This window comes from Lepisosteus platostomus, chromosome 2, assembly GCF_059453375.1.
Source record: "Lepisosteus platostomus isolate fLepPlt1 chromosome 2, fLepPlt1.hap1, whole genome shotgun sequence".
Taxonomy (NCBI): domain Eukaryota; kingdom Metazoa; phylum Chordata; class Actinopteri; order Semionotiformes; family Lepisosteidae; genus Lepisosteus; species Lepisosteus platostomus.
This window is the reverse complement of record NC_142612.1, coordinates 12739393-12763673: the sequence shown is the minus strand read 5'-3', so window position 1 is coordinate 12763673 and position 24281 is coordinate 12739393. Positions and strand designations below refer to the sequence as shown.

The following is a 24281-nucleotide window of genomic DNA, read 5'->3' as shown; positions in this document are numbered from 1 at the left end:
AAAAATAGTCTTTAATTTATGCCGAGCTCACTGGGTCTTGCCCCTGAATAATTTATTCCTTCGAATTCAGTAATATGCTTTGGAATACACATGCAGTAAACCGATCAGTTCTTCAAATCAGTAGGAGTCTGAAAATAATATTGGTGTCCTTAAGTTCTCACATGGGTTTTGATTTTACAAAAAGGTGTTCATGGGCTCTCAGTGTGCCATCAAGACGCCCCACTTAGAAGACTTTCGTTCAAGGCGATCACCGCCGGCACCAGCTGGCCCTCTGTGGCGAAGTCTCCAGCAATGATGTTGATACAGTTTCCCTGAGGTCCAGGAGCCTGGCTCTCCACCCACTGCAGTAGCACAGGGTATGTGGACATGACCATGTCTTTCAAAGACTCAGTGGGGTGAGAACAAATATACTTCAGATCCTCTGTCAGGTTTATACCTGCCACAAAGAAGCCTCCTGTCCAACAAAAACAAATGTAATTAACAACGGCACTGTCACAGAAAGTGATATGGAAACAGTCACTGCTCATTTAAACAGTGCTCCAACAGCACCTCCATACTACAGTAACTATCACCTTCATAGTGATTGTCCCTTTTACATTTACTGGTATTATTTTGGTATTAAGAGTTCTTAAGACTGACTTGTAATTTTACAGGGTGTTTTTTTACTGATTTTACTCAGGATGGTTCGCTTGATTTGAGAAAACTACAATTCATCTAATATATATTTAATATTAATTAGTTTCTTACATTTTGCACAGCTTGGTTTTGTGAAATGGATTTAATGTATTGCCTCTATAGCTACAACAGTAAACTAACATACTGTATAATTAAGAAATCAACAAAAGTAATTATGATAAGTACATGGATAGTGCACATTGGTGGCTGCAAAACATTTTGCACAATGTGAAATTACGATGAAGTAACAGGCAGAAGAAAAACTGATTTGGAACACTGACATGACATGCTGCTATTTACAATGCAAAATAAGCATTTGTTTATGCTCATACAACATCAAACTATATTATTTCTTAATGATGTAATCTATCATCTATCAGATGGAGACAATTCTTACAGAATAACATCTGACAGTGTATCTGTAGTACTGACCAGACTACTGATGAAAAAGAACAGTTATGTTTCATACATATTTACTTGTTTGCTTTGCTTACAAAGAACCTCAGAGTTTTTCTACACTTTTAACAATTACTCATTTTAGCTCTGATGGTGATGAAGGCATACAAGGATGTTGTTCTGGGGTTTGTTACCAAATTCAGTACATACTGTACTTGCAGCCAGTGATATCCCAGAAGCAGACATATTAATCACAACTGTGAAATCACTTTAAACACTGCCCAAGCAGAAAACTACCTTTAAAAGACAACCTGATAGCCAAGACCTGAAAACTATTCCACAAATAACTAAGGTATCAAGTTAAAACAATAAAAATAAAAAAAAACTAACTCTGTGGAGAAATTATATATGTATTCCTGTTGAGCAAAAGCATTTCAATAATTTGTTGATACTTTCCCTGAACTACTAAATCAAGTACATTGCTAACACTGGGATATATGGAAACTGTAAATAGGCATGCTCACTGTTCTGTTGATCAGTGTGCTAAGGCATGTAATTTACTGTAACAGAATGACTAAATGAGAAGATTAAGCAAATGCAATGGAAGGATATTTAATTAATTCTCAACGATAAGGTTAATGAGAGGCCATATCAACATCTTAGACATTTATGACATTAATAAATTGGCTTCATCACTCTGCTCTCCTCCCCCACTGATAGCTGGTGTGTGGTGAGCGTACTGGAGCACTATGGCTGCCATCGCATCATCTAGGTGGGGGCTACTATTTGCTGCTGGTGGAGGAGAGTCCCCGTTACCTGTGAAGCACTTTGCATGGAGTGTCCAGAAAAGTGCTATATAAGTGTAAGGAATTATTATTATTATTATTTTAGGGCTGGTGGGCTGAAATACAAATTACAAAACTAAGCCATGCAAAACTTACAATCCTATTAATAACAAAACATGATCATGATGCAAGACATGATACCAACAGGGATTATCACTAATCAGACTTTTCCTTTAACAGAGTTCCTCTGCTATGTTACCTGGTCGTCCATGCTGTTTCTTCCTCTCAAACTCCTCAATCAGTGTCTCCGCTTTGCATTTGTTGGCCCACCAGTATGTGATGTGTGGCCAGAGCTCGTCTGTGGTGTTCATGATGTGGTGGTCATACGAGACTATCACTTGGTACCCTAAGCGCCAGAGGTTTCTCAGCGTCACATTCTCCTGTAATGAAGATGTCAGTCAAAGCAAAGTTCTGCCCTTTTTATAATCTTTGTCAACATTCTGCATGTTCACCTCTGGAATTCAGTTATGCGAATGACCACAGCCATCATCACGCTATCCAAGCATGATACATGATTAACCAAGGACACAAGTTTCCTTATTACTCACTTCAGCTGAGAGATTCTTCCTGAAGAAAGAGAAATATATATTCAGGAGAGTCCACAATACTTGTTCTGTATGTCCATTTGACAGGCAGCCAGCTTTAATTCCTATCTTAGAGGAGCCATCATAAACGCCCTGATTCGTAATGACTGGGCTCCTCTTGACTTAAGTCTGTGCCCCCTACAGTTAAGTGTCGAATAGTTGCTAAGAGGGTGAAAGACCACACACCAGGGGTCTGAAAGAAAAAACCCAAACTGCCAGAGAAGCAGCTACATGAACGAGCAGTAGGCCAGCTGCTTACGAGAGAAAAAGTTGCTAGAGGCCTATTTTATATCATTTTGGTTTCAATAGAACAACAACAACAACAAGTTCAGATGAACTGACTTTACAACCTGCTGCTGTCTTCAGCCTGTAACAATCTAGTACAAAGAAAAGCTGGTTTGTATGATGCCTTGGTTACAACATAATCACTTTGTAGATAACACACTCTGCTGCACATACTTACAGTTTTCGGACAGAGTTTTGCGACGAATATGCTCTGTATTGTGTTGACGAGGTGAGCATGGAGCTCTTGGGTCAAACCGAGGAAGTGGCTGAAGGACAAGATAATGACCTCTCTTGGGTGTGAGTCCAGCCACTCTCTGATCTCCTTTAGGACAGCCTGCATCCACACACACACACAAGAGCAACTGTCACAGCATGACGACACGCAAGGCACATACAGCTTACATTATGACTCATTAAACATGCCTTTCTCACAACATGATCCCGCTCAGACTCAATTCATTTCGAAGATCATAGAACCAATATCTTGTACAAATTCTGTCCTGTCTGAAGCAGCACTAACAGGCAGGGTTTTATTCACCCTTTGATTTAAAATGTGAGGTACTTTACTGTGTGCTACCCTTGGTTGACAGCCAGAAAGAGAAATCTTTTATCTAATTAGGATCTGAAGTAACCTGTACGTTTTATAGGTTAATGGGGGTGACGTCAATTGTCTTCTGTGGATTGGATTATGAAAAATAAAAAGAGTAATAATCGCTACATATTAATGTAATATTCATATACACAAATTACAGAAGGAATATTACAGGAAAACAAAATTAATACACTTACAGGAAACTGTACAACATTTATCCACAATTTGATATTTGAAATCTTTTTTTTCCCCGCTCATGTGTTTCAGGTTTGTATCTTTCGGAGAGTTGGCAGCTTGTTTGCAATGGACGGGCTCATTCTCTAATAGTAAAGGTCAGGACTGGCAGGGCCAGTAACTGCTACCTTACTGAATAAAAGCTCAGGCCTTTTCCTTACCTCCACAGTGACTGTAGTGTATACCCCGTGGTAGAAGTACAGGTCCAGGGAGCTGTCATTGGGCCTGTGAGCAATTCTCAGATCACAGTATCTCACTCCACCATCCAGCTGCTCTTTCACACTGGATTCCTGAACAGCAGAGAGGTGTGACTTCATCAGCATACCCTAACCCTAACCCTAACCATCTGGAAAACGGTACCGGAGCATTCGGGCCCGGACTACGAGACTCAGAGACAGTTTTTACCCCTGCACTATCAAACTATTAAACTCCCAGCCTCTCTCACTCTCACCTCACCTCTCACCTATGATCTGAACCTCACAGTGTCTTCTTTCGTTCTTTCTTTCTTACCAAAAACCCAAACACACATTGAAAATCTACCTCTACCATACATGTCAAAAGCTCACTCCCCATAATTTCTATCCCTTTATTTTATTCTGTTGATACATATTTTTGCACATAACCTGTTACCTTTTTGTTGTTTTGCACATTGCCTGTTGTTGTTTTTTGCACATTGCCTGTTGTTGTTTTTTTGCACATCGTCTGTTGTTGTTTTTTGCACACTGCCTGTTGTCTCCGTCTTTCTTTTGCTACCCAATTGTATTGTTGTTGTTGTTGTTTTCTCTTTGTACTACTTATGTCCGAGAGCTAGCTAAATAGCATTTCGTTATACCATATACCATTTATATGAGTGTAATGACAATAAACTTGAACTTGAACTTGAAACCAGGGATGTTCGGAGCCCGAGTCCCTTGAAGTGTATTTTTTTTTAATGTTTTGTTGAAGTCTTAGCATTAACTGTGACCAAGGAAAAAGTGGCTAAGAGTTACAACCGTCGTGGATCATCCAGAGACATGATTACTCATCATTTCAATTTTAATGTTCCTGAGAATTTGTTCAGCTCATAATGTTTTGATAGCAATGTAGTCTGCTAAATCTTACGACGCATACACGAAGGAGTTTAATTTCTGTCAATATTTATGACTTTATGATTCATTCAAAGATACAAATGTTTTTCATCTTCTCAGGGAACTCTGTGGTTTCTGCATGCATCAGGAGTTCTGTGATCTGCCTCAATATTTAACGAGAAATGTGTGGTTTCAGTATTTCTATATTTTATAGTATAACTATTTCTGATAATCACATTCATTTCTAACGGGATTCATCAAAACACTACAAAATAATATGTTTCTACTTTGTAACCACTGTAACAATTTTGTAACCATTATTCATTTTATCAGTAGTATCCTGTTAAGTGCTTGTGAAAGTAATTTAGTGTTTTTTGATTGATTAATTTGCCACTGGATAAGCTTAACACTGCTTTAAGGTAAGTCTTCCTGTGTGCATATCTCATTACTGATCTATTAATATCTAATGAGAACTGTTTCTAAATCAAACCTCTGTAATGTTATCTCTTTTATGTCTCCCATAGGCCAACATGCTTAGGTGTTCCTGCCATTCTGACTTTCAGTATACGAATCCTAGGAAAGCAGCAATGTAAGGATACAAAAGAATAACTGGTGTGTTATGCACCCATAACAGATGTGGTCCTGTTAACTGAGACTATTTGGAATTTGCTGCTGAATAGCTTAGTAAAAACCTCATTGGTATTGAACCAAAAGAAAACCTCTATCAAGTATGAGAATAAATCAGATTCCTTGGATCTGGTGTGCTAAGCCGAAGCATAACTGAGAGATACAATTACAGTTTTGTTTTTCAAATCTCCTCACATTCAATCATCTGTAATAAAAGTACACAAACTACAACATTCACCAGTAAGAAAATAAAGTAAGAACATTTTATCAGTCCTAAATCCGTAAGTTAGGTATAGTGCAATCACCCATCTATTAACAGTAAGATAGGATGGCATGCTTAGTCCTGGGAAAAGCTGGTAAAGTGGAGCCTGTCACAGAAACCTAGTGAGCTAGACACTAATTCCCATATCTAGTATGTCTGGAAGGGACAGGAAAGCAGGGGAAAACACTGCAAATACAGAGAGGCCATGCAAACACCACACAGAAGACTCCCTTTCCAGAACTGAACTCCAAACACTAGAGCTGTAAGGCAACAGTACTAGCAGCCCTTCTGCCAGGCTGTCCCTAGAGCAAGCATCTTAATTTTGAACCAATCATACCAGTAAGCAGACACAGACCATAGTCTGCAGGGCAGGGAATTTTCCGTCTGACTAGGTAAAACACCACACTTTAAACGGAGAATCAAATGTACTGTGTTATCTATTGAGAATATAATGATTACACTAATTGGAGATATTTTTTTAATGAAAGTAAATTAATTATTAGTAGTAATACTGACAAAGCGAGAGGTCTCTATAGACTTATTTTCAACGAGATGGCCAAAGTCACTAATAACTGCAAAGGAATCTACAGCTCATATAACTAAAATTCAGCCTGGTTTCATTTAACATTTCTTTCACAGCCTACCTGTGTTATAGCCCACTTGTATACAAATGGACGGATTAGGGGCTTCATGATTTTGTCCAGCTTCTTTAACATGTCTGGTTGAGTGTGATCAACTGGCGACCTGTTGTTTTTATCCAGGCAGTAAGTGATGCTGTTGTGGGTTCCTTAAAGAAAAGGCAGCAAAGTGGTAAATTACAGGAAATGTCAAAAGAAAAGTCTAGAAAATATGACACGTCATTGTGCATTGAAAGCAATAATCATAAAGTTCTGAATATACATAAGGTCATTAGGGAGGTTTACAGTCTTGGAAAACCAGTGTAATTAAGTGTATGGTGTTAAAATCTCATAGTATTACTTCTTCAAAACACCACAGAAAATACCCTTGTTAACATGATATCATGGGCAGTGTTTGTAATGACATGTTTGGTTTAACATCACACAAGCAAAGAAAACATATACAGTGCCTTGCGAAAGTATTCGGCCCCCTTGAACTTTTCAACCTTTTGCCACATTTCAGGCTTCAAACATAAAGATATAATTTTTTTATTTTATGTGAAGAATCACCAACAAGTGGGACACAATTGTGAAGTGGAACGAAATCTATTGGATTTTTGAAACTTTTTTAACTAATAAAAAAATGAAAAGTGGGGCGTGCAAAATTATTCGGCCCCCTTGCGTTAATACTTTGTAGAGCCACCTTTTGCTGCGATTACAGCTGCAAGTCGCTTGGGGTATGTCTCTATCAGTTTTGGACATCGAGAGACTGAAATTCTTGCCCATTCTTCCTTGCAAAACAGCTCGAGCTCAGTGAGGTTGGATGGAGAGCGTTTGTGAACAGCAGTTTTCAGCTCTTTCCACAGATTCTCGATTGGATTCAGGTCTGGACTTTGACTTGGCCATTCAAACACCTGGATACGTTTATTTGTGAACCATTCCTTTGTAGATTTTGCTGTATGTTTGGGATCATTGTCTTGTTGGAAGATAAATCTCCGTCCCAGTTTCAGGTCTTTTGCAGACTCCAACAGGTTTTCATCCAGAATGGTTCTGTATTTGGCTGCATCCATCTTCCCCTCAATTTTAACCATCTTCCCTGTCCCTCCTGAAGAAAAGCAGGCCCAAACCATGATGCTGCCACCACCATGTTTGACAGTGTGGATGGTGTGTTGAGGGTGATGAGCTGTGTTGCTTTTACGCCAAACATATCGTTTTGCATTGTGGCCAAAAAGTTCGATTTTGGTTTCATCTGACCAGAGCACCTTCTTCCACATGTTTGGGGTGTCTCCCAGGTGGCTTGTGGCAAACTTTAGACGAGACTTTTTATGGATATCTTTGAGAAATGGCTTTCTTCTTGCCACTCTTCCATAAAGGCCAGATTTGTGCAGTGTAAGACTGATTGTTGTCCTATGGACAGACTCTCCCACCTCAGCTGTAGTTCTCTGCAGTTCATCCAGAGTGATCATGGGCCTCTTGGCTGCATCTCTGATCAGTCTTCTCCTTGTCTGAGCTGAAAGTTTAGAGGGACGGCCAGGTCTTGGTAGATTTGCAGTGGTCTGATACTTCTTCCATTTCAAAATGATCGCTTGCACAGTGCTCCTTGGGATGTTTGAAGCTTGGGAAATCTTTTTGTATCCAAATCCGGCTTTAAACTTCTCCACAACAGTATTACGGACCTGCCTGGTGTGTTCCTTGGTCTTCATGATGCTCTCTGCGCTTTCAACAGAACCTTGAGACTATCACAGAGCAGGTGCATTTATACAGAGACTTGATTACACACAGGTGGATTCTATTTATCACCATCAGTCATTTAGGACAACATTGGATCATTCAGAGATCCTCGCTGAACTTCTGGAGTGAGTTTGCTGCACTGAAAGTAAAGGGGCCGAATAATTTTGCACGCCCCACTTTTCATTTTTTTATTAGTTAAAAAAGTTTCAAAAATCCAATAGATTTCGTTCCACTTCACAATTGTGTCCCACTTGTTGGTGATTCTTCACATAAAATAAAAAAATGTATATCTTTATGTTTGAAGCCTGAAATGTGGCAAAAGGTTGAAAAGTTCAAGGGGGCCGAATACTTTCGCAAGGCACTGTAGACTTGTGCCTGACAAGGCACTGTTAGCACTTGAAAGGGTCAACGTGCATACCTGGAATAGCCAGATTGTAAAGAGGCACATCCCACAGGGCTTCTGGTAACTGAGACATCCAGCTGTCTGTTGGCAGGTGTCTCACCAGCCCGATACCAGATGTCGATGAGTCAACTGTGGTCATTTTCCTTCAGGAGCAACCTTTAACACATAACGCCGTTGGAGAAATCAAAACACACAGTCCTATTCTTGTACACATTGTTTTTTACATGTTCTCAATCTTCTTTTTCTTTTCTTACTAGAAATAAGGCAACAGTTCCTGACAGATAAACCAAGATCAAGGTCAGTGCCAGGATGCTGCTGGAGTGCCTGTTGGGTTCCAAAATTTTCATATAATTCTTCACTAAACACGTTCCCTGGATTTAAAATATTATCCTCAATACACAGGACATGTAAGCGTGTATCAGATATAAAGAGCCCCAGCTTCACAATAACACTGATAATCATCGCATAGGGGAACTGAAGAATTTAATGTTCCAATATGTTGGATGAACGAAGGCCAGATCGAGAGGTTATTGGCATAACCATGGTCCCCTGAGTGAGAAATAATAATAGAATGGCCTCATCGCTACCCTGACCTCCATCTGGTCAAACCCTGCAGCCTCACATCACCATACTCGCATTCTCCATTAGACTAGGGCCACATAATAACTCATCGCCATGGTTTGACCTGGAGGTTATGTGGGGGAGTGCCAGAGGGTAATGAATTATTGACTCAGATAGCTAAGGTTATACAAGAACACCTACAGCTGTTTCCTTCACTTTCAAAATGCAATCATTACCAGATAGGTAATAAATAAGGTAATAATAAGGGTACGTAAACTGCTGTGAAGCCAGAACACAAAAGGAAGTAGATGAGGTCCAGAAATGATTCAGGAGCTGAGCTGGTGAACAGTGTCCGGTGAGGTCCAGCTGGCAGAGCAGAGCTCCTCCCCAGAAGGCCTGTGGGATGCAGCCTGAGGCCTGAGCCCTTGTGGAGTGGGCCGTGCGGACGTGCTTGGTTGTCATGGCGATGTGTAGGTTCTGTGATTGCACTGCATCACGAGCCAGGAGCTGGGTCCACAGAGACGCAGGAGACCTTGCAATACTGCAGGCACTCCTAGACACTAGCGGTATTCTCTGAAGCTGGGTTCTTCTAGGAAATCTTAAGCGCCGAACAGCACTCCAGCAGGGCCATGGCTGTCAGCAGAAACTGAAGTAAAACTCCCAGCGTAGCGCTCTAGGGAAGGCAGACGTGGCCTGAAGATGCAGATAAAAAACTCCCACAGGGTGCGCTGTGGCTCAGCACATCCTGGAGAAAGGCGAAGCCAGTACTCTGGAAACTCCTGTGTGGGATCAGCTGCTGAGGTGGACGGAAAACAACTGTGTCAAAAAACCTGAATAAATCAGCAGGAGGGTCTGCTAGCCAGACGTGCAGAAGACGAGGTGAAAAAAACGACAATGAATTGCTATTCCCTCACTCCGGACAGGCCAGGCCTGGGATCGTATGATTCAGCAGAGCCCAGCTCGACATACGTGATCAGCTCAGGGCAACGAGCAAGCCAGCCCCATCCTGTGATGACTGCATTTTGAAAGAAAAGAGAACTGCCTGAATTATATTCCAATGCATGTTATTGTGTCTGGGCTGCAAAGAGCCCATATTTACCTGCTTTTGTTTCTAATGCAAATGGGTGTCACAATGACAGGGACAGGGACACATTTACACTTGGCAGGTTTAAAAAAAAACTGAACAACTGAATTGCACTTGAATGCAAAGAAGTATTCCACAAGCATGAAGTGAGTCAAACACCCCCAACAGATATGAGAAGATTTTAAACTAGTTTTGAGCTCTTAAACATTGCATTTTAAATTTTGTTTCACGAGAAAATCCTAGCTGTTTCTGTGCTCATAGAAAACGCCAGGTAATAATAATAATAATAATAATAATAATAATAATAATAATAATAATAATATTTTTTAAGCTAATTATTCTGAAACCCAGAATACCAGCTTCTTATTTATGCTGGCATCACGGCCTTCACAGAACTCTTTTCAATGTCAGAATAAAAATCTTTAGAAACACAGCACCAACACCAAATGTGCACTGTGTACAAATAAATCCTATTTATTCAGAGACCATTGTACACAACTTTCAGCCATTGTGAGCAGAGAACGCCACTGTGCTCTCAACCCCTAGTTCGTACCCCTTTTAGGTAAGCACAATGCTTTGTCTAACCTCTTTCTCCATGAGCCAGCAATAGGATCGTTTGTTAAAGATATGGACAGCCTCATCACTTTCCACCATGGAGTCAGGTACCCCTGCACATGGGTGACCACCAGTAGCCCACACAAAAGCACAAACACGATGGAGCGCTGAGAGGCAGACACACCACACGTGGTCCAGAGGACGGACTTCCCATTCCGAAAAGCAACCGTAGCGGTAAGGGGTGGGGGCCTTTTGCATATACGTCTTCTCAATTCATTCCACATCTAATACAACCAGATTCCAAATCCAACAGACTACAGAACAGCTTCTACCTCCAGGCAATAAGATTGCTAAATAACCAGCCTGCAGCTCCTTTAGCAAATCACCTGTAATGGCTATATGGACACACAGTTTTCACTGTATTCAGCATAACTACACTACTTGTATATATCGCATACACCATGGACACATAGCAGCTCTACTCATATTGAGTTTTATTCCGTTTCTATTTCATCTATTATTAAGTCACCTTATTTTCATAACCTCAGTTTTGTGATTTTTGTGTTTTTTTGTCATTTTTGTGATTTCTGTGATTCTTGTGATTTTTGTGAGCTCGCAGAAAAGACATTTCATTGCCAGCAACTACTGCTGCACGCTGAATCGTTGTGCATTTGATAAATAAACTTTGATTTGATTCAGATTCCAACAGATAGCGAGTACGTCATAGCACGACGATGTGAATACTGCAGACTTTCCAGTTTTACTGGTTTAGGGTGTTACCATTGTATTTTGTCTGTCATTGTAATCTTATGTTGGGAGTGTGCTGTACAACAGATTTGAATTACCACTGTCCTGATGTCTGCATGACAGTCTGAAACTATTAAAGGTTTATTCCATGCTGAAAGGAGAGGAAAAGACACAACATTTCAGCTGTGGAGCCCTCTTCGGGTGTGCAAACTACATGATACCACAAGTTCTGAGTTCTGGGTTTTGTTTCCAGTCTGGTCTAAATACAGGAGAAATACAAGAGTGGCTATGGTGACCTATGACCTATGACCTATGATCCAAACTGGTTCTATGACTAAACATCCACACACAACTACCTAAACATGTTCTTGTTTTTACTGATATTTCTAAAGAAAATAAATTTAGCTTTGAAAATCTTAACTACAGTACGTAGTTCAGGAGTTAAGCTGCATCCCTTTGTTAATTATACAGACCAAGTCTGTGTGTGAGAGATGTGGCATGGCTCTGCACAATTTTAGTGGCAGCACCGCCAACACCACCTTGTAGGCAGATCTCAGAGGGCAAGCAAATCTGGCCTTGGTCACTGCTGTGATTGGGGAGCTCTAAGGAAAACCAGGTTGCAGCTGTAGGTGTTGCTGTATCAGTAGACCAGTAAGTGGCGATCTTGCCTCTGGAAAAGAATGTTGACACCAGTGCCCAGTAGGACCATGGGTGACACAGGGTTGTGGGAGGAACCATCCTTAAGATTAGTTATTAAAAATGGAGGTTGTGTCTACGTGGTTATTAGAAAGATCCCATGGCACATTTCAAAAGAATAAGGTGTTAAACCCGGTGTCCACAGAGTGCTCTCTGGGTTTTGTGCAACCTGGCAATTAACACATTAATAGCAGTAGAGTGTTATCTGTAGTGCAGTAAGCTGTACACTGGTTCATAGGCTGAGTAAACCTGAGTTAATGGCACAGCTATGCTAGTCCTCTCACCTGCGGGTTAGCTCACCATACGTTTGCCCTGCAAAAGATGAGGCAGACAAGATAAAAGGGTGGTGTCCCCTGACTCATTTTTTTCCAAGCGTCTTCATCTCGGGTGTCTTCCACGTATCGTACAGAAACACTGTATCGTACACTGCCACCCTTAGAAATACCCACACAAATACAAAATCACACTATGTTGCCTCATAATACCGTGATTCCGCCAAAACCATACCGATGCGTTAACATGCAGCTACCTTGACAATGGTACAATACAGTGCTGTTCCCCATTCAATACTCGTGTAGCCGCTTTAGACGTTAAGCGTCCACCAGCTTTAAAACGTACAACGTTTGAACACTGATATTAATGATCAAAACAGTTAAAAAAACTGTGACATTTTCCAAGTAGCAAAACCGTACCACCTCATGTTATAGGTATAGAGCGCTATACGAAATTATAGTTCAACATTTCCAGGTTATCTCGCAGTACAGGAAAAGCGATGTTCAAATCTTGCGAGCGAGTGTAGTCGCGGATACGGTACTTACAGATGTTCCTTTATGACGCCAAGATCCGCAGCAGCTGGCTCTGTTCTTGGTAGCTTTTGCCACTTCCACGGTGCTGTAGAGCTGGGTTTGTTACAACTGGCGAAACCTGCTACCCGACTCCTTATTTCGGCTACAGTTCGTGAAGCCGTAGAAAGCCATCATTATCTCAGGTACGACTGAAACAGAAACCTGCACGCCATCGGTAGTGTCAGGTTATGAGTTCGGTATCTTGCGGTGCAGGGTTAGGAAAAATACACTGGGAACGTGAAACACGAGCTTCGGAAAAAGCAAACTCTCTAGAACTTGAAACAAATCGTGGTGTCCTTCTTTTGATTACTGTGAAGTGTAAAACGGAACTTTTTTCCCGGTGGTTTCACCTTCAAGGCTGCTGTCGCCCGATGCCGTGAAGTCGCACATTCGATTAAAAAGAGATGGGCGTGATGTAGTGTTTGTAGACAGGTTGCGCTGTGATCCAATCGCTGCAGACTGAGCTAGGCTGAGGCGCTGTGCAGTGGAGGCGGAGATTCGCCTTCATTCTTGTGATCGTCAGCTAATACTGTACCCAGTCCTTTTAAAGAGGCATTGTTCCACATCCCGCAAACTGCCCGTCCTAAATTTAATTATTATTATGAGAGTATTTTATAATTTCAGATAGATGCGGGACAAAATGCAGGTGAGAAATGAACAAATCAAACACATTTGCTGAAAACGTTCTGCTGAAAAAGGGTGCGGAACACGATTTTTCTGCTGAGCTCAGGAAAAGCGTGTCCTTGGTGCAACATCGACTTATCAGACTTCTTTGTGCGAACATTAGCTCTCATAAACTGATGTATACCCATTTGACGAATGCGGTCCTTTACCGCAGTCCTGTGCAATTCCGCCATCTTCAGGCCGAAACGTCGAAGTATTAAATCGAACTTAAAAATGAAGTGTTCTTTATACAAGTGCCATATATTTTAAAAGCTGTCGAACATTTGAAGGAAATGTTTTTAATTCTGTGTCAAAAGCCGAAAGTAATCACTTAAAAAAACCCTTAAAACACACCAATGCAATGAAAACAGCGTTTGCTCTTAGCAATCTATCGTGTTTGCCACGCGTGATAGCAAACGACATTTTCTAGGTCATTTTCGGTCGGTTAAGTTATCACGACCGAGAGAATTTAGTATAGCCCACCAACCCTAAATATCGCCACGCAGGCACTGAAAGACATGCATAGTCCACACAAAAAACACCGTGGAACCCAGGCCCCGATGGTTCGCTGGCAGCAGTCTACTGCATGCGCCATATATTCATCTTTTGTTCTGTATAAGACACGTAAAATGAACACAAGTTGAAACATAACGAGAAACATTGACTGATTTTAATGTCAAGAAGTTAGAACAGTATGTATACATTCACTCTGTATTGTTTTCGCTTGGTATTGATCTGTATATCACGCGTTATATTCCAACAAATCTGTTACCAGACATATACTGTGTAATAAACTGTTACCGTAATGACTAGGTTGATATCTGGACATATTTTGTAAACATTTTGAAACTAGACAGTATTTTTTTTTTTACTGTTATTATCCTCACCCTGAACTGTAACAAAATCAAATTTCATGGCCTGACACTATTTTCAATGTAAATTAAAATACACCACTCGTTTGCTAAACCTGTTTCTCAACTTTACCATTTTTTGTTTCCCTGATACAACCTTCCAAATTACCTAGTTAGTCAAATATGCCCTTGTTCAGTTCCTGCCCCTGGCCCAAGTTAAAATATTTTGTTGGTCTTTACATACACCTTAAACATTCCAGTTTTCAAATATCACCACTTGATACCATGCATCAGAGGGAATGAACTTTCTAATGCAACATTAATATCTTACCTAACAACTTACTTAAAGCAATGCACAGTATTGTTTAATGAACACTAGTTATGGAAATATTTTTGTGGTTATATTTAAAAGTGTTTGGTGTTTGCTGTTTTTTTTTTTCAAGGAAACAACAGACATTGAGATTATCCAGAAAAGGAGTAGGGTGGAATTCCTTTAGCTCCCAGTCCAGTGATCTACAAAAAAAAAACCAACATAAGTATTCAAATCCCATTATGCACACAGGAATTCATTCTGCAGTTCTGTTAATATTTTTAATTAACCTAGCTCCCTGTGTATTGTTCTAATCTCTAGCACATCTATGTTAATCTAAGAGTTTACCTCTGTGTAAAAGAATACAAGAGAGGTTAAAAAACAAACCTTCCTTACAACCCAGAAGGCTGCCCATTTTATTTTGTGGAGAGTTGAAAAGAAAACAATACATATCCTCCTACTGATATTCATAGCTTTACCAGGTGTCGATGGGGCGAACGACATGACTTTCCAGCTGTAATGCGACTCAAGCAGGTGAAACGCCTACCTTGAAAATCCCTCCGGCTTCAGGCTGCCTCTTCATCGAGTCCTCGTCCATGCCCTCAGAGGCCGTGGTCACGTACAGCTCGGAATAGTCCTGCCCCCCGAAGCAGCACGAGGTCGTCCTGTCCACAGGCAGCTTCACAGTCCGCAGCCGTTTGCCTATCCGTAGTAAAAATAGTAGCCTCTCAAACTTGTGGACGTGTCGAGAGAAACAAATTAGGTTAACGATAAGGAACACACAACACGGGGCCAATTAGTTTTGATGTATATGTGATGGAGTAGTGACTACAAAGTGCAGCATTTTAGAACAGTGGTTAGCATTGATACTGTAACTCACGTTGCTGGGGCCCTGGGTTCAATTCCTGGGGCGCTATCTGTGTGGAGTTTACATGTTCTCACTGTGTTCGCGTGGGTTTCCTCCCACAGTCCAAAGACAAACAGTGTCTGTACAGGTAGGTTAACTGGCTTCTGGGAAATCAGGCCCTGGTGTGAGTGTGTGCGTGTGGCCATGTGTGTGCCATGCGATAGACACAGGGGTGTACCCTGCCTTGTGCCCGTTGCTTGCCAGGAGAGGCTCCGACTCCCCCGCGACCCTGTACTGGATAAAGCAGTTCGAAAATGGATGGATGGTTACTACACGTCATACTGGCTAATCATGTACAGTTTACCTTGAGCTGCTGTGATCCGTGTTTTTGAAGATTCTCATCAATGCAAATGAAAGGTTGCGAGATGACAGGGGTTGGCGGAGCTAGTTCGGACACTGTGATGTCACCGCCCTGCCTGTGCGTAGCAGGGACCTCAGCCGCCTGGGCTTGGGTGAGGTCTCCTTTAGCTCGCTCGGCCGGTTCCCTGCTGCGTGACGCCAGAGACCGGGGTCGTGCCCAGGTGTTGCGTGACGAACCGACGGGGTGGAGTGGCAAGGGCACGAGCCCACTCGGAACCGCGACGGTCACGCAAGCTTGGTTTCTTCTCACACAAACCATGTTGCATTATTTCCAGTCAAAGTTGTTACAATAGTAGAAAACACTAGCTTTGAGTAAATTATTGATAGCCATTAGATACAGTATATATTGTAACTCAAGGTTCTGTCTAAGATTTCTAAGAATGTACACAGCAGCAGCATTTAGAATACTTGCTTAAATTAATTAGGCATGAGCGTTACATTGCTTCTCTGCCTCGGTGCATTTAAGGGAAGAGGTACAGTAATAGGATAAGAGGGGTTGGTGGAAAACGTGTATGACATTAGATATAACTAAAGGGGTGAGTGTAGGGATGAGAGGTCATTAATGAGTTTAAAAAGAGGCAATGTTCCCCACATCTCGCTCCACAAGGCCAGAACCAGAGGATCTGATCTACACACAAACAAAGGTCATGAGCAGGTGAGTAAACTGCCTAAATCTGAGAACAGCTGGGTAGGTCTGAAGATGCTTCCTGATGTGGTGTATGGCCAACCTTTTTATCTCGATTTCCACACATCAGTAAACGACAAAGAACACCTTTCACAATGGGAGACTTCAGAAAAGGATTTCGGAATGAGATGATTGGTCAGATAGATTGAGATGGCTGATATGCACGTGAAGTGAACTTCTACGGGGTTATATCCGAGACGGAACACAGAGCTCATACCTGTCGTCGGGTCGATATGGAGAACTCTCCCTCCACTATAGCAGGCCACCCACAGCTTGCCCTCCGTGTCAATACACATTCCATCTGGGATGCCTTCGTCCTTCTCCAGGTGATAGACAGCCCTGCGATTAGCTGTACAGACATTTCGTTTTAAGTCTAGACTGACACGCGGTTTATGTGCCACTAAAAAGCCACTTGAACAGCACACACTCTCATCAGCTGATAAAGTGACTGATGCTCCAGTAATGAGAAATAGTTTTGATGCTGTGCACGGCGGTTCTCCCATTTCAGATGGCCGATATACAGAGTGTGGTCCCAATCTTGTCAGAATGTGTTCAAAACATCATTCCACCTTCCAGTTAGAAATTGCACACTATTTTTGTACAAAGAAGCAGATTTTTTGTCCTTTGCAGCCTACGATGCTGACGCAGCTACCCACCTGAACTACTACATATATCTAACATCTGCATGTAAAAAAAATTATAGAATAATAATTCCCGTTTCCACATTCACAATCCACACTTACAGATGTTCCCCGTCTTCTTGTCATAGTCAAATGCATCCACCTTGAAGGACAAGCTGTCGATGTAGTAGAAGATCCTGTGGTCCAATGACCAGTCCAAGCCATTGGAGATGTCCACTTGGTCAAAGTGCTTCACCACTGAGTGGTCGGGGTTCAGCGTGAAGAGAGAGCCCTGGTGTCTCTCCAGCTCAGCAGGACGGACCTCCAAAGCCATGGTTCCTGCCCACACACGCACACAAGAGTGGGCAAAGAGGGGAGGAACGACCCAACAGTCATAAACAAAGTGAACACATTCCATCCTGCCCCCCCACTTGTCTGGCTTCACAATCCACCCCAAACACCATCAAGGCCCGAGATCCTAGTGATTTGCTATCAGCATTCCTTGTCTTTGAGGAACGTGGCTATCTTCAAGATAAGAATTATTCAAAGGCATGGTCAAGGGCTCACAGCTGCGTCAACACAGCTACAGTTGACTACATGACAGTTCTGCAAAGCAATGCAGCTCCATGGACTTCTTGTGATCAGAAAGATGAAATGTTTTGACTGTTCTTGGGTGTGTATAAGGACAAAGTTGGGCTGAAGCACAGTATTTTACTGCATTATTTGTACTGCTAGTTTCTGTGATATGTTAAGGTCCTGTCAAATGTGCTGTTATATTCAATGTTTTTTTTTTTTTTCCAGCTCATTTAATGTGAAACCCAGGCTGGAATTTCATGGCAGTTTAACACAAAAAGCAGGCTGGATCTGGCGTCAGTCCCCCTCATCTAGCCGTTAGGCATTACCTGCAAAATATCTGCCAGCAGGATCCACTTTGCCATCATTGAATCTGTTGTTGGACTTGTCCTCGTCCACGTGAGCAATGGTGGTTATGGTCTGCTGCTTCCAATCCACTGCAGCGAAGCGGGTTCCCACTCCAATGATATACCCTCCTGACCTGCGTGGCACCACCGACCCAACATACTGATCTGCAGGGAGGCATAATACAGCAACCTTAATGCAGGTAGCATTCCACACAATTATGCCACATACCGGTCTGAATTGAAAAGAGTATCACTTCCTACAAGAATGATTGCACTTAGCTGGCAATCTCCATTTCCATCTACATCTCCAGCTTCTGTCCATTTTTGTGTAGTAAAATTTACTTGATTATCTATCACCACAGGTGGCACAGTGGAGCAGTGATTAGCGCTGGTGCCTTGCAATAAGATTAGCTAGGGTATAAAGTTAGCTAACTGTGGCCCTGGGTGTAATTCCAGACCTGGGGTGCTATCTGAGTGCAGTTTTTAGGATTTCCCCATGTTCACAAAGGTTTCCCTCAGGTGCTCTGGTTTACTCCCCCAGTCCAAAAACATACTGGTAGGTTGCTTGGCTTCTGGGATAAATGGGAACAAATTCTGCTGCAGGCTGGCTTCTTGTCCAGGGTGCACCCTGCCTTGAACCCGCTGAATTGGAAGAAGCAGACAGCACACAGGTGGATGGATCTATCACCACATCTAGGGAGGCCAGCTAACATTCTGAATAGTCGACAAGTCCAAGTATAAAGGATCACAACAGTTTGATACCATTAGCTCTGAAGCTCTTTCTTAAACAGTGCACTGCTTAACCTACAGATTTCAAGGACTTTAACATTTGATTTAGTATATGAGAAGAAAAGGCACAGCCTGTGCTTGGGCACTAATCTTCTTCAGAAAAGCCTTTACTTAACTGGTTCCATTCTTCACCCCTCTGCTCTTCTTAATACCACCTTCCACGGTCTCCTCTATTGTTATTGTTGTATTGTTGTAATTATAATTGTGTCCTATCTTGTGAAATCTTCTTAATTATTGTTGTAGTCCTCTTATTTATGGTTATTGTCATCCTGTAAAGCGCTTTGAGAAGCCACCTTTAAAGGCGCTATATAAAATAAAGTTTATTATTATTATTATTATTATTATTATAATCTTAGCTGTTGCAAGTCTCAGCCAGTGCAAATCTGAAAGTCAATAAGAAGTCCTTCCGTATGTTTAGGTAGCAGACTACATGTTTGCAGCTAAAACATTTAGCAGCAGCTCGTACCCAGTTGCAGTCTCACAGGGCTACTCCCAGCTCCAAGCTTCACAGCCTCTCCTGTGAGGCCACAAGGCCAACCTCTGGCTGCAGGAGGAGATCGTGCCACCACAACAATCCCATGTTTCTGTGTGGCCATTCACTAGCCAAAGGGGGGCCGCAACACAATTTTTACATCAGGGTTCGAAAGAACAGACATGGATGGGTGAGTTTCAAACCTCAATTAACAGTAATGTGGAAAACCTCCAATTTAGATCACTAAATAGACTACATTGCTCTCATCTTTGAGACAGTTTTGCCACAATTTCTGCATGCAGAACTTGTTACTTTTGCATGCACATCACGTTGGAGCATTTCTGCGGTGAAACGTCTTCTGCACGACATACACTTATTCGCTCGTCCATCGCATTAGTCATTACAGTGACTAGTGAGCAGGAAGGGCTGGTTTTACGTCACAATTCTTGCAAACTGTCGCTCATGCTGGAAAAACCAGCAGTTTGGGAAAACGTGGCGACCATACAGTACAGTCAGTTGTGATTTTGTGCTTAATTCGGAAATTGTAAGATTATACAATATATTTAGTGTCAGCTAATTTATTTGGTTACTGAGATTTTTATAACCGGTCTGAGAAATCAGGACTGCAGTTCCCCTTTAAAGGGTTTTCAGTGCTTTGCACCAATGCTCCCTCAAAACAGCACAAATACCAAACCCTCACCAGTTTTCAAGGTGTGGATTTGATTGGTAGCAGGGTTCCAGCGGCAGACCTTCTGTCCTGAAACGTCCACATACAAAAGAGTGCCTTCCTTCTCCTCCCACACTGGGCTTTCCCCAATCTTGTTCTTCTCCTTCACCGCACACTCGATCTTGACGGACGACATGGTCTGAAACGCAAATTTCCGAAATGCTCATGCAAAATTCTGTAGTAATTTGTTTGACAAAATCAGTCCCCTGTTCATTATGGGTTCATATTTTTGAATATGGTTATATATCCCTGCATTTCTCAAAGCTGGTACCAGTAGAAATATTCTATTATTATACAAATTTTATGTTACTTTCAAGGTTTTATCCAAAAATGTTGTTATTTTTCATACAGGTAGATTCCTGGTAAATTAAAAGTGATGCGTATTCACTCTCACGTGAAGTCTTGTGGGGGAACAGGTTGCTGAATAAACTGAATAAAATAAAAGTTGGTGCTCTGAAGTGTCTGGGTGTTTGGGTACATTTTACAACAGTACACTCTAGCCATCATTACCTAACCTAGCAACTTCTGACATTCATCCACCTAAAGGCTGTATTGTCTCGAAAACTCTCTTTCAACTTGAGAAGAGTTTGTATTTTCAGCCACTGAACACTTCTCAGTTTCCCAACATTGAACTACTGCTGCACAGTAAGAACTTACCCGGGGTTCAAGTTGACACCGCGAATATGTAACGCCTACAAGAACAAAGTCCCGTCGCGACACCACAATTTCGCAGCAGTGCTTATTTTATCACAACACTCGCAAGATAATTAACACATTACATTTATGTTCTTCTGCATTTCCAAAAGACAAAACACTCAAATGTACATATCGTGGAAACAAGTAAAGAAAAATAATAACAACACGAGAAATGTCATATTAAATATGTAAACCACAACGACAATAAATAAAACACGAACTTATGACATAGCTGGACTAACAATAATGTCAAAATGGACAAATAATGTCTTACATTGCAAAGCGAAACAGCCGGGGAAGCACGGTCTTTTTCAGATAAATCGTAGCCACAAATTGTTCAAAGCAAACCTTTGCCGATTCACCTCACTCTGGTGCTGTCCTGATATAAGGCATGTGTGAATTTATTTTCGCGTTAATATTCAACAAGTTGTTACCCAACCAACCCTCGCAGCCCATGGAGAAAAAAAAAACTTTAAATACGAGTAGAGCGCCCCCATCGTTTCTAGATTTAATGAACTGGAAAAAAAGCTGGTCAGCATTTCAAAACTTAGTCAAAGTAGAGACCACAGCAACAAGGATCGCTTCGCCAGCAGGCAAACCACTTACTCACCGCTTTTCTCTGTTCCCAGACTCCTCAGTGGTTGACAAGACCTGACAACAGCTCCACATTGTAAGCGAGGATTTGGCCGAGAAACCTTTTGTATGATTCAGTTACTTCTAGTATATGCGAATTCGCCTTTGCTAATACTTAACATATGCAACTGTTAATACAACCGCGTATTGTACTGGAGAAATGTAGGTAAAGTACCTTGCTGAAAGTTACCTGTCTTATGATGAAAACTCACAAACTGCTCGCTTCAAGCCCAGAGCTTGAACCCCTGCTGCGGTTTGGTAGAAAATGAATTGACCGTGGGGGGAAGAGCATTAGATCTCGCTACAGAGATTAGTGCAATTCATATTAATGTGAAATGTGTGGGAATGTGACAACACATCACGCGTGGAATTAGTGCAAACAACACGCAATGTAAAGTATGTGACCCTCTGTCATTCCTTTTGCTTTTATGTGGCTTTTCCTTAGCTGGTAGGGGTTCGTAGAGTCTGGGAGCTCAACATTTCCTTCTCTTAAAAGAGGGAAGGATTTTGTTTCATACACACACAAACCTAAACACGTGCTGTGTCTGTTATCTGTATCTGATCATAGTTTAGATTCAGGATTGCGAATTCCAGTTCTAAATTATATGATTATAGGTAACTGACATTCTAACAGAGCATTAATGGATCATCATAAATCCAGTATTAACCAAGTTCTGCTAATGGTTAATTGCATTCTAATAAAAAGTAATTTCTCATATGCAAATATATTATTTAAAGTGTCTATTTCATTGATGCATATTTGGGTGTTAATTAACTAGCTCCGTGCAAACCCTGTGTATTTGATCGGAATTGTGTGCCTACAGTTCTGGTGGCAGAGATCACTTCTCATTCTGCTGCCAATCATGAACATTGTAACTTGGTCTTCAACAGCCAGCTGGGGTTTATCTTTATAGAAATGTATACTGCACATGACTGGTAAGAGTTATGAAACTTCTTAACTTCTAACTAATGGCACTGCTGTCATTGCAGTTTCTTTTAAAGTTAACTCATCAAGGGCAAAGTCTCTTTGCAGGACTTCAAGCTTTTAAGTATCCAAAATTCCACCAGGGCAATGGACGTTTGCCATTAATGCTCACAATAACAGGGCACATAAGATTTTTTAATGAGCTACACTTAAGCTGAGAGTGTCACAGCTGCTCATTCATAGGATTCTGGGTACCGATTTGTGTATAGCTTTCATGTTTAGCTCTGAGGAATGACTGCCAATAGTCTCTCAGCACTTGGCGGAAAAGGAGCCTTGTTGTTAAAGAAAGGCCAAGTCACAAATGGGGGCGTCTTTCCCAAAAGGCTTGATCCTACTTGCCGATTTTAATGAGAATGGGAACTCATTCCTATTTTTTACAAAAAAAAAGGATTTTGAAAACAAGTGGGGTGTGATTCTGGATTGCTCTCGCTGCCAAAACACCCTCACAGCTTGCCCTGTGTGAATAATCTTTTGTTGGTGCTAAAGCAGACAGAAGCATTAGCATGACAGTATGCAGTGAAAGAGCTAGTTCCTTCACCAAAACCCATGGAATTTCAGCTCCTGAATCAGGAGTGTCTACAGGAACACTTTTAGGTGGACTAGCCCCTTTCACACTGGGAGTGATGTATGATCTGTTTCTTATTATACAACAAGCTATCTAGTAAATTCTGTGACCGAAGCCACACAATTCCTTCTCCAGAGAGGCCTTCAGGAGAAGACAGATTGGAAGGGCACTGCATCATCTTTTCACTTCTTTCAGTTTCCAATGAAAACACGTGAAACTTTGTGTGGCAATATACCAACCACATCCTCAATATGCGAGTTTGGATTTCAAACAAATTAGATTTAGTCCAGCTGTGTGACGAGGGTACTTTGCCACATTGAAAGCAACTTTTGCCATCTGAGCAAGGTGCCACACAAAGCTTAGAGACCCCACGCTAAATAAACACAGCCTCTTCTTGATCCTGCAGGGCACAATCTGGAAAGCACCACGTTAAGGTGCAGTAGTCACATTATGCCAAAAAAGGAGTCCCCTGTGTCCAGAAATTATTTTTATCCCTGAAAAGTAGAGGAATGGTTCAGAAAGACCGTAAAAAAGGAGAAAACACCTGTGAGCCAACACACCACAGTGGTTCTTTTCTTTTATCTGGGGCTTTTAAGTGGCTGTTTTTAATTTTGCCTTTAATTTTATATAAAGTTCCTGGCATTTATATCAGGGATGTCACCCTCAATTCCTGGAGGACCAAGCATCTTCTGGTCTTCAAAGGAACAAGTAATAGGTTTATTCCATGCTGAAAAAAAGAAGAAAGAGAACACAACGTTTCGGCCGTGGAGCCTTCACAGCCGAAACGTTGTGTTCTCTTTCTTCTTTTTTTCAGCATGGAATAAACCTATTACTTGTTCCTTTGCAGCCTACGCATGCTGACGCAGCTACCCACCTGAACTATCTTCTGGTCTTGTTTCACCTGAACAGCTACAAGGTGCATAATCATAATTGTTTAATTAAAGTAATATTTCAAACTCCACAGTGTTTTGTAGGCAACTGTACTTTGTAAGCAAGTGAATGCTTTTAAGTTATCAGACAACTCCAGTTGAAACAAAAACTACAAAATACTTGGTCCTTCCAGAAACCGAGCTGGAGACCCCTGATCTATACTGCCCTCTTCCTGGGTGTTTGCCAAAATCATCATGTTAAGACAGTAGTGAACAAAGTGCCTATTCCATTGGACAATAGTGCTCACAGAAGCAACTGAGGAAAGGCAATTAATCCAGCTTTGTATTACTATAATTGATACAATTCAGCTTTTACATAAGCCAGTGGGGTTTATGTTTTTAGTGTAGGTAGCACTTCAGTAA

General features: G+C 41.5%; 2 protein-coding genes across 3 annotated transcripts; both read right to left on the bottom strand.

Moving 5' to 3' along the window:
- Nucleotides 1–13336, bottom strand: plcxd1.1 (phosphatidylinositol-specific phospholipase C, X domain containing 1, tandem duplicate 1). Of its 2 annotated transcripts, none has more exons than XM_088598667.1 (7): nt 12780–13336; nt 8334–8474; nt 6212–6354; nt 3773–3901; nt 2964–3119; nt 2116–2296; nt 1–454 (listed from the first exon to the last, which is right to left on the bottom strand). In XM_088598667.1, the coding sequence occupies exons 2-7, from the start codon at nt 8455–8457 to the stop codon at nt 210–212; spliced, it is 978 nt and encodes a 325-aa protein (XP_088454793.1). In that variant the 5' UTR covers nt 8458–8474; nt 12780–13336; the 3' UTR covers nt 1–209. The 2 variants fall into 2 exon arrangements, with proteins under 2 accessions (XP_088454793.1, XP_088454797.1); XM_088598671.1 differs by lacking the exon at nt 12780–13336 and adding an exon at nt 12657–12740.
- Nucleotides 13337–14125: 789 nt separating this feature from the next.
- On the bottom strand, nt 14126–21270 carry rgn (regucalcin). Its single transcript, XM_088598684.1, has 7 exons — nt 21081–21270; nt 20084–20249; nt 18105–18287; nt 17326–17541; nt 16800–16931; nt 15178–15332; nt 14126–14833 (listed from the first exon to the last, which is right to left on the bottom strand). Exons 2-7 carry the CDS (start codon nt 20244–20246, stop codon nt 14783–14785), a joined length of 900 nt encoding a protein of 299 aa, XP_088454810.1. The 5' UTR covers nt 20247–20249; nt 21081–21270; the 3' UTR covers nt 14126–14782.
- Between the last annotated feature and the right edge of the window lie 3011 nt (nt 21271–24281).

Coding starts and splice junctions, on each gene's coding strand:
- rgn (XM_088598684.1), bottom strand. CDS start 20,246: ATGTCGTCCGTCAAGATCGAGTGTGCGGTGAAGGAGAAGAACAAGATT. Junction 17,542..18,104: donor TGCTGGCAGATATTTTGCAG/GTAATGCCTAAC, acceptor GTGTGTGGGCAG/GAACCATGGCTTTGGAGGTC. Junction 14,834..15,177: donor AAGCCGGAGGGATTTTCAAG/GTAGGCGTTTCA, acceptor TTTTTTTTGTAG/ATCACTGGACTGGGAGCTAA.
- plcxd1.1 (XM_088598667.1), bottom strand. CDS start 8,457: ATGACCACAGTTGACTCATCGACATCTGGTATCGGGCTGGTGAGACAC. Junction 6,355..8,333: donor TTACAATCTGGCTATTCCAG/GTATGCACGTTG, acceptor CTTTTCTTTAAG/GAACCCACAACAGCATCACT. Junction 455..2,115: donor GAAACAGCATGGACGACCAG/GTAACATAGCAG, acceptor TTTGTTGGACAG/GAGGCTTCTTTGTGGCAGGT.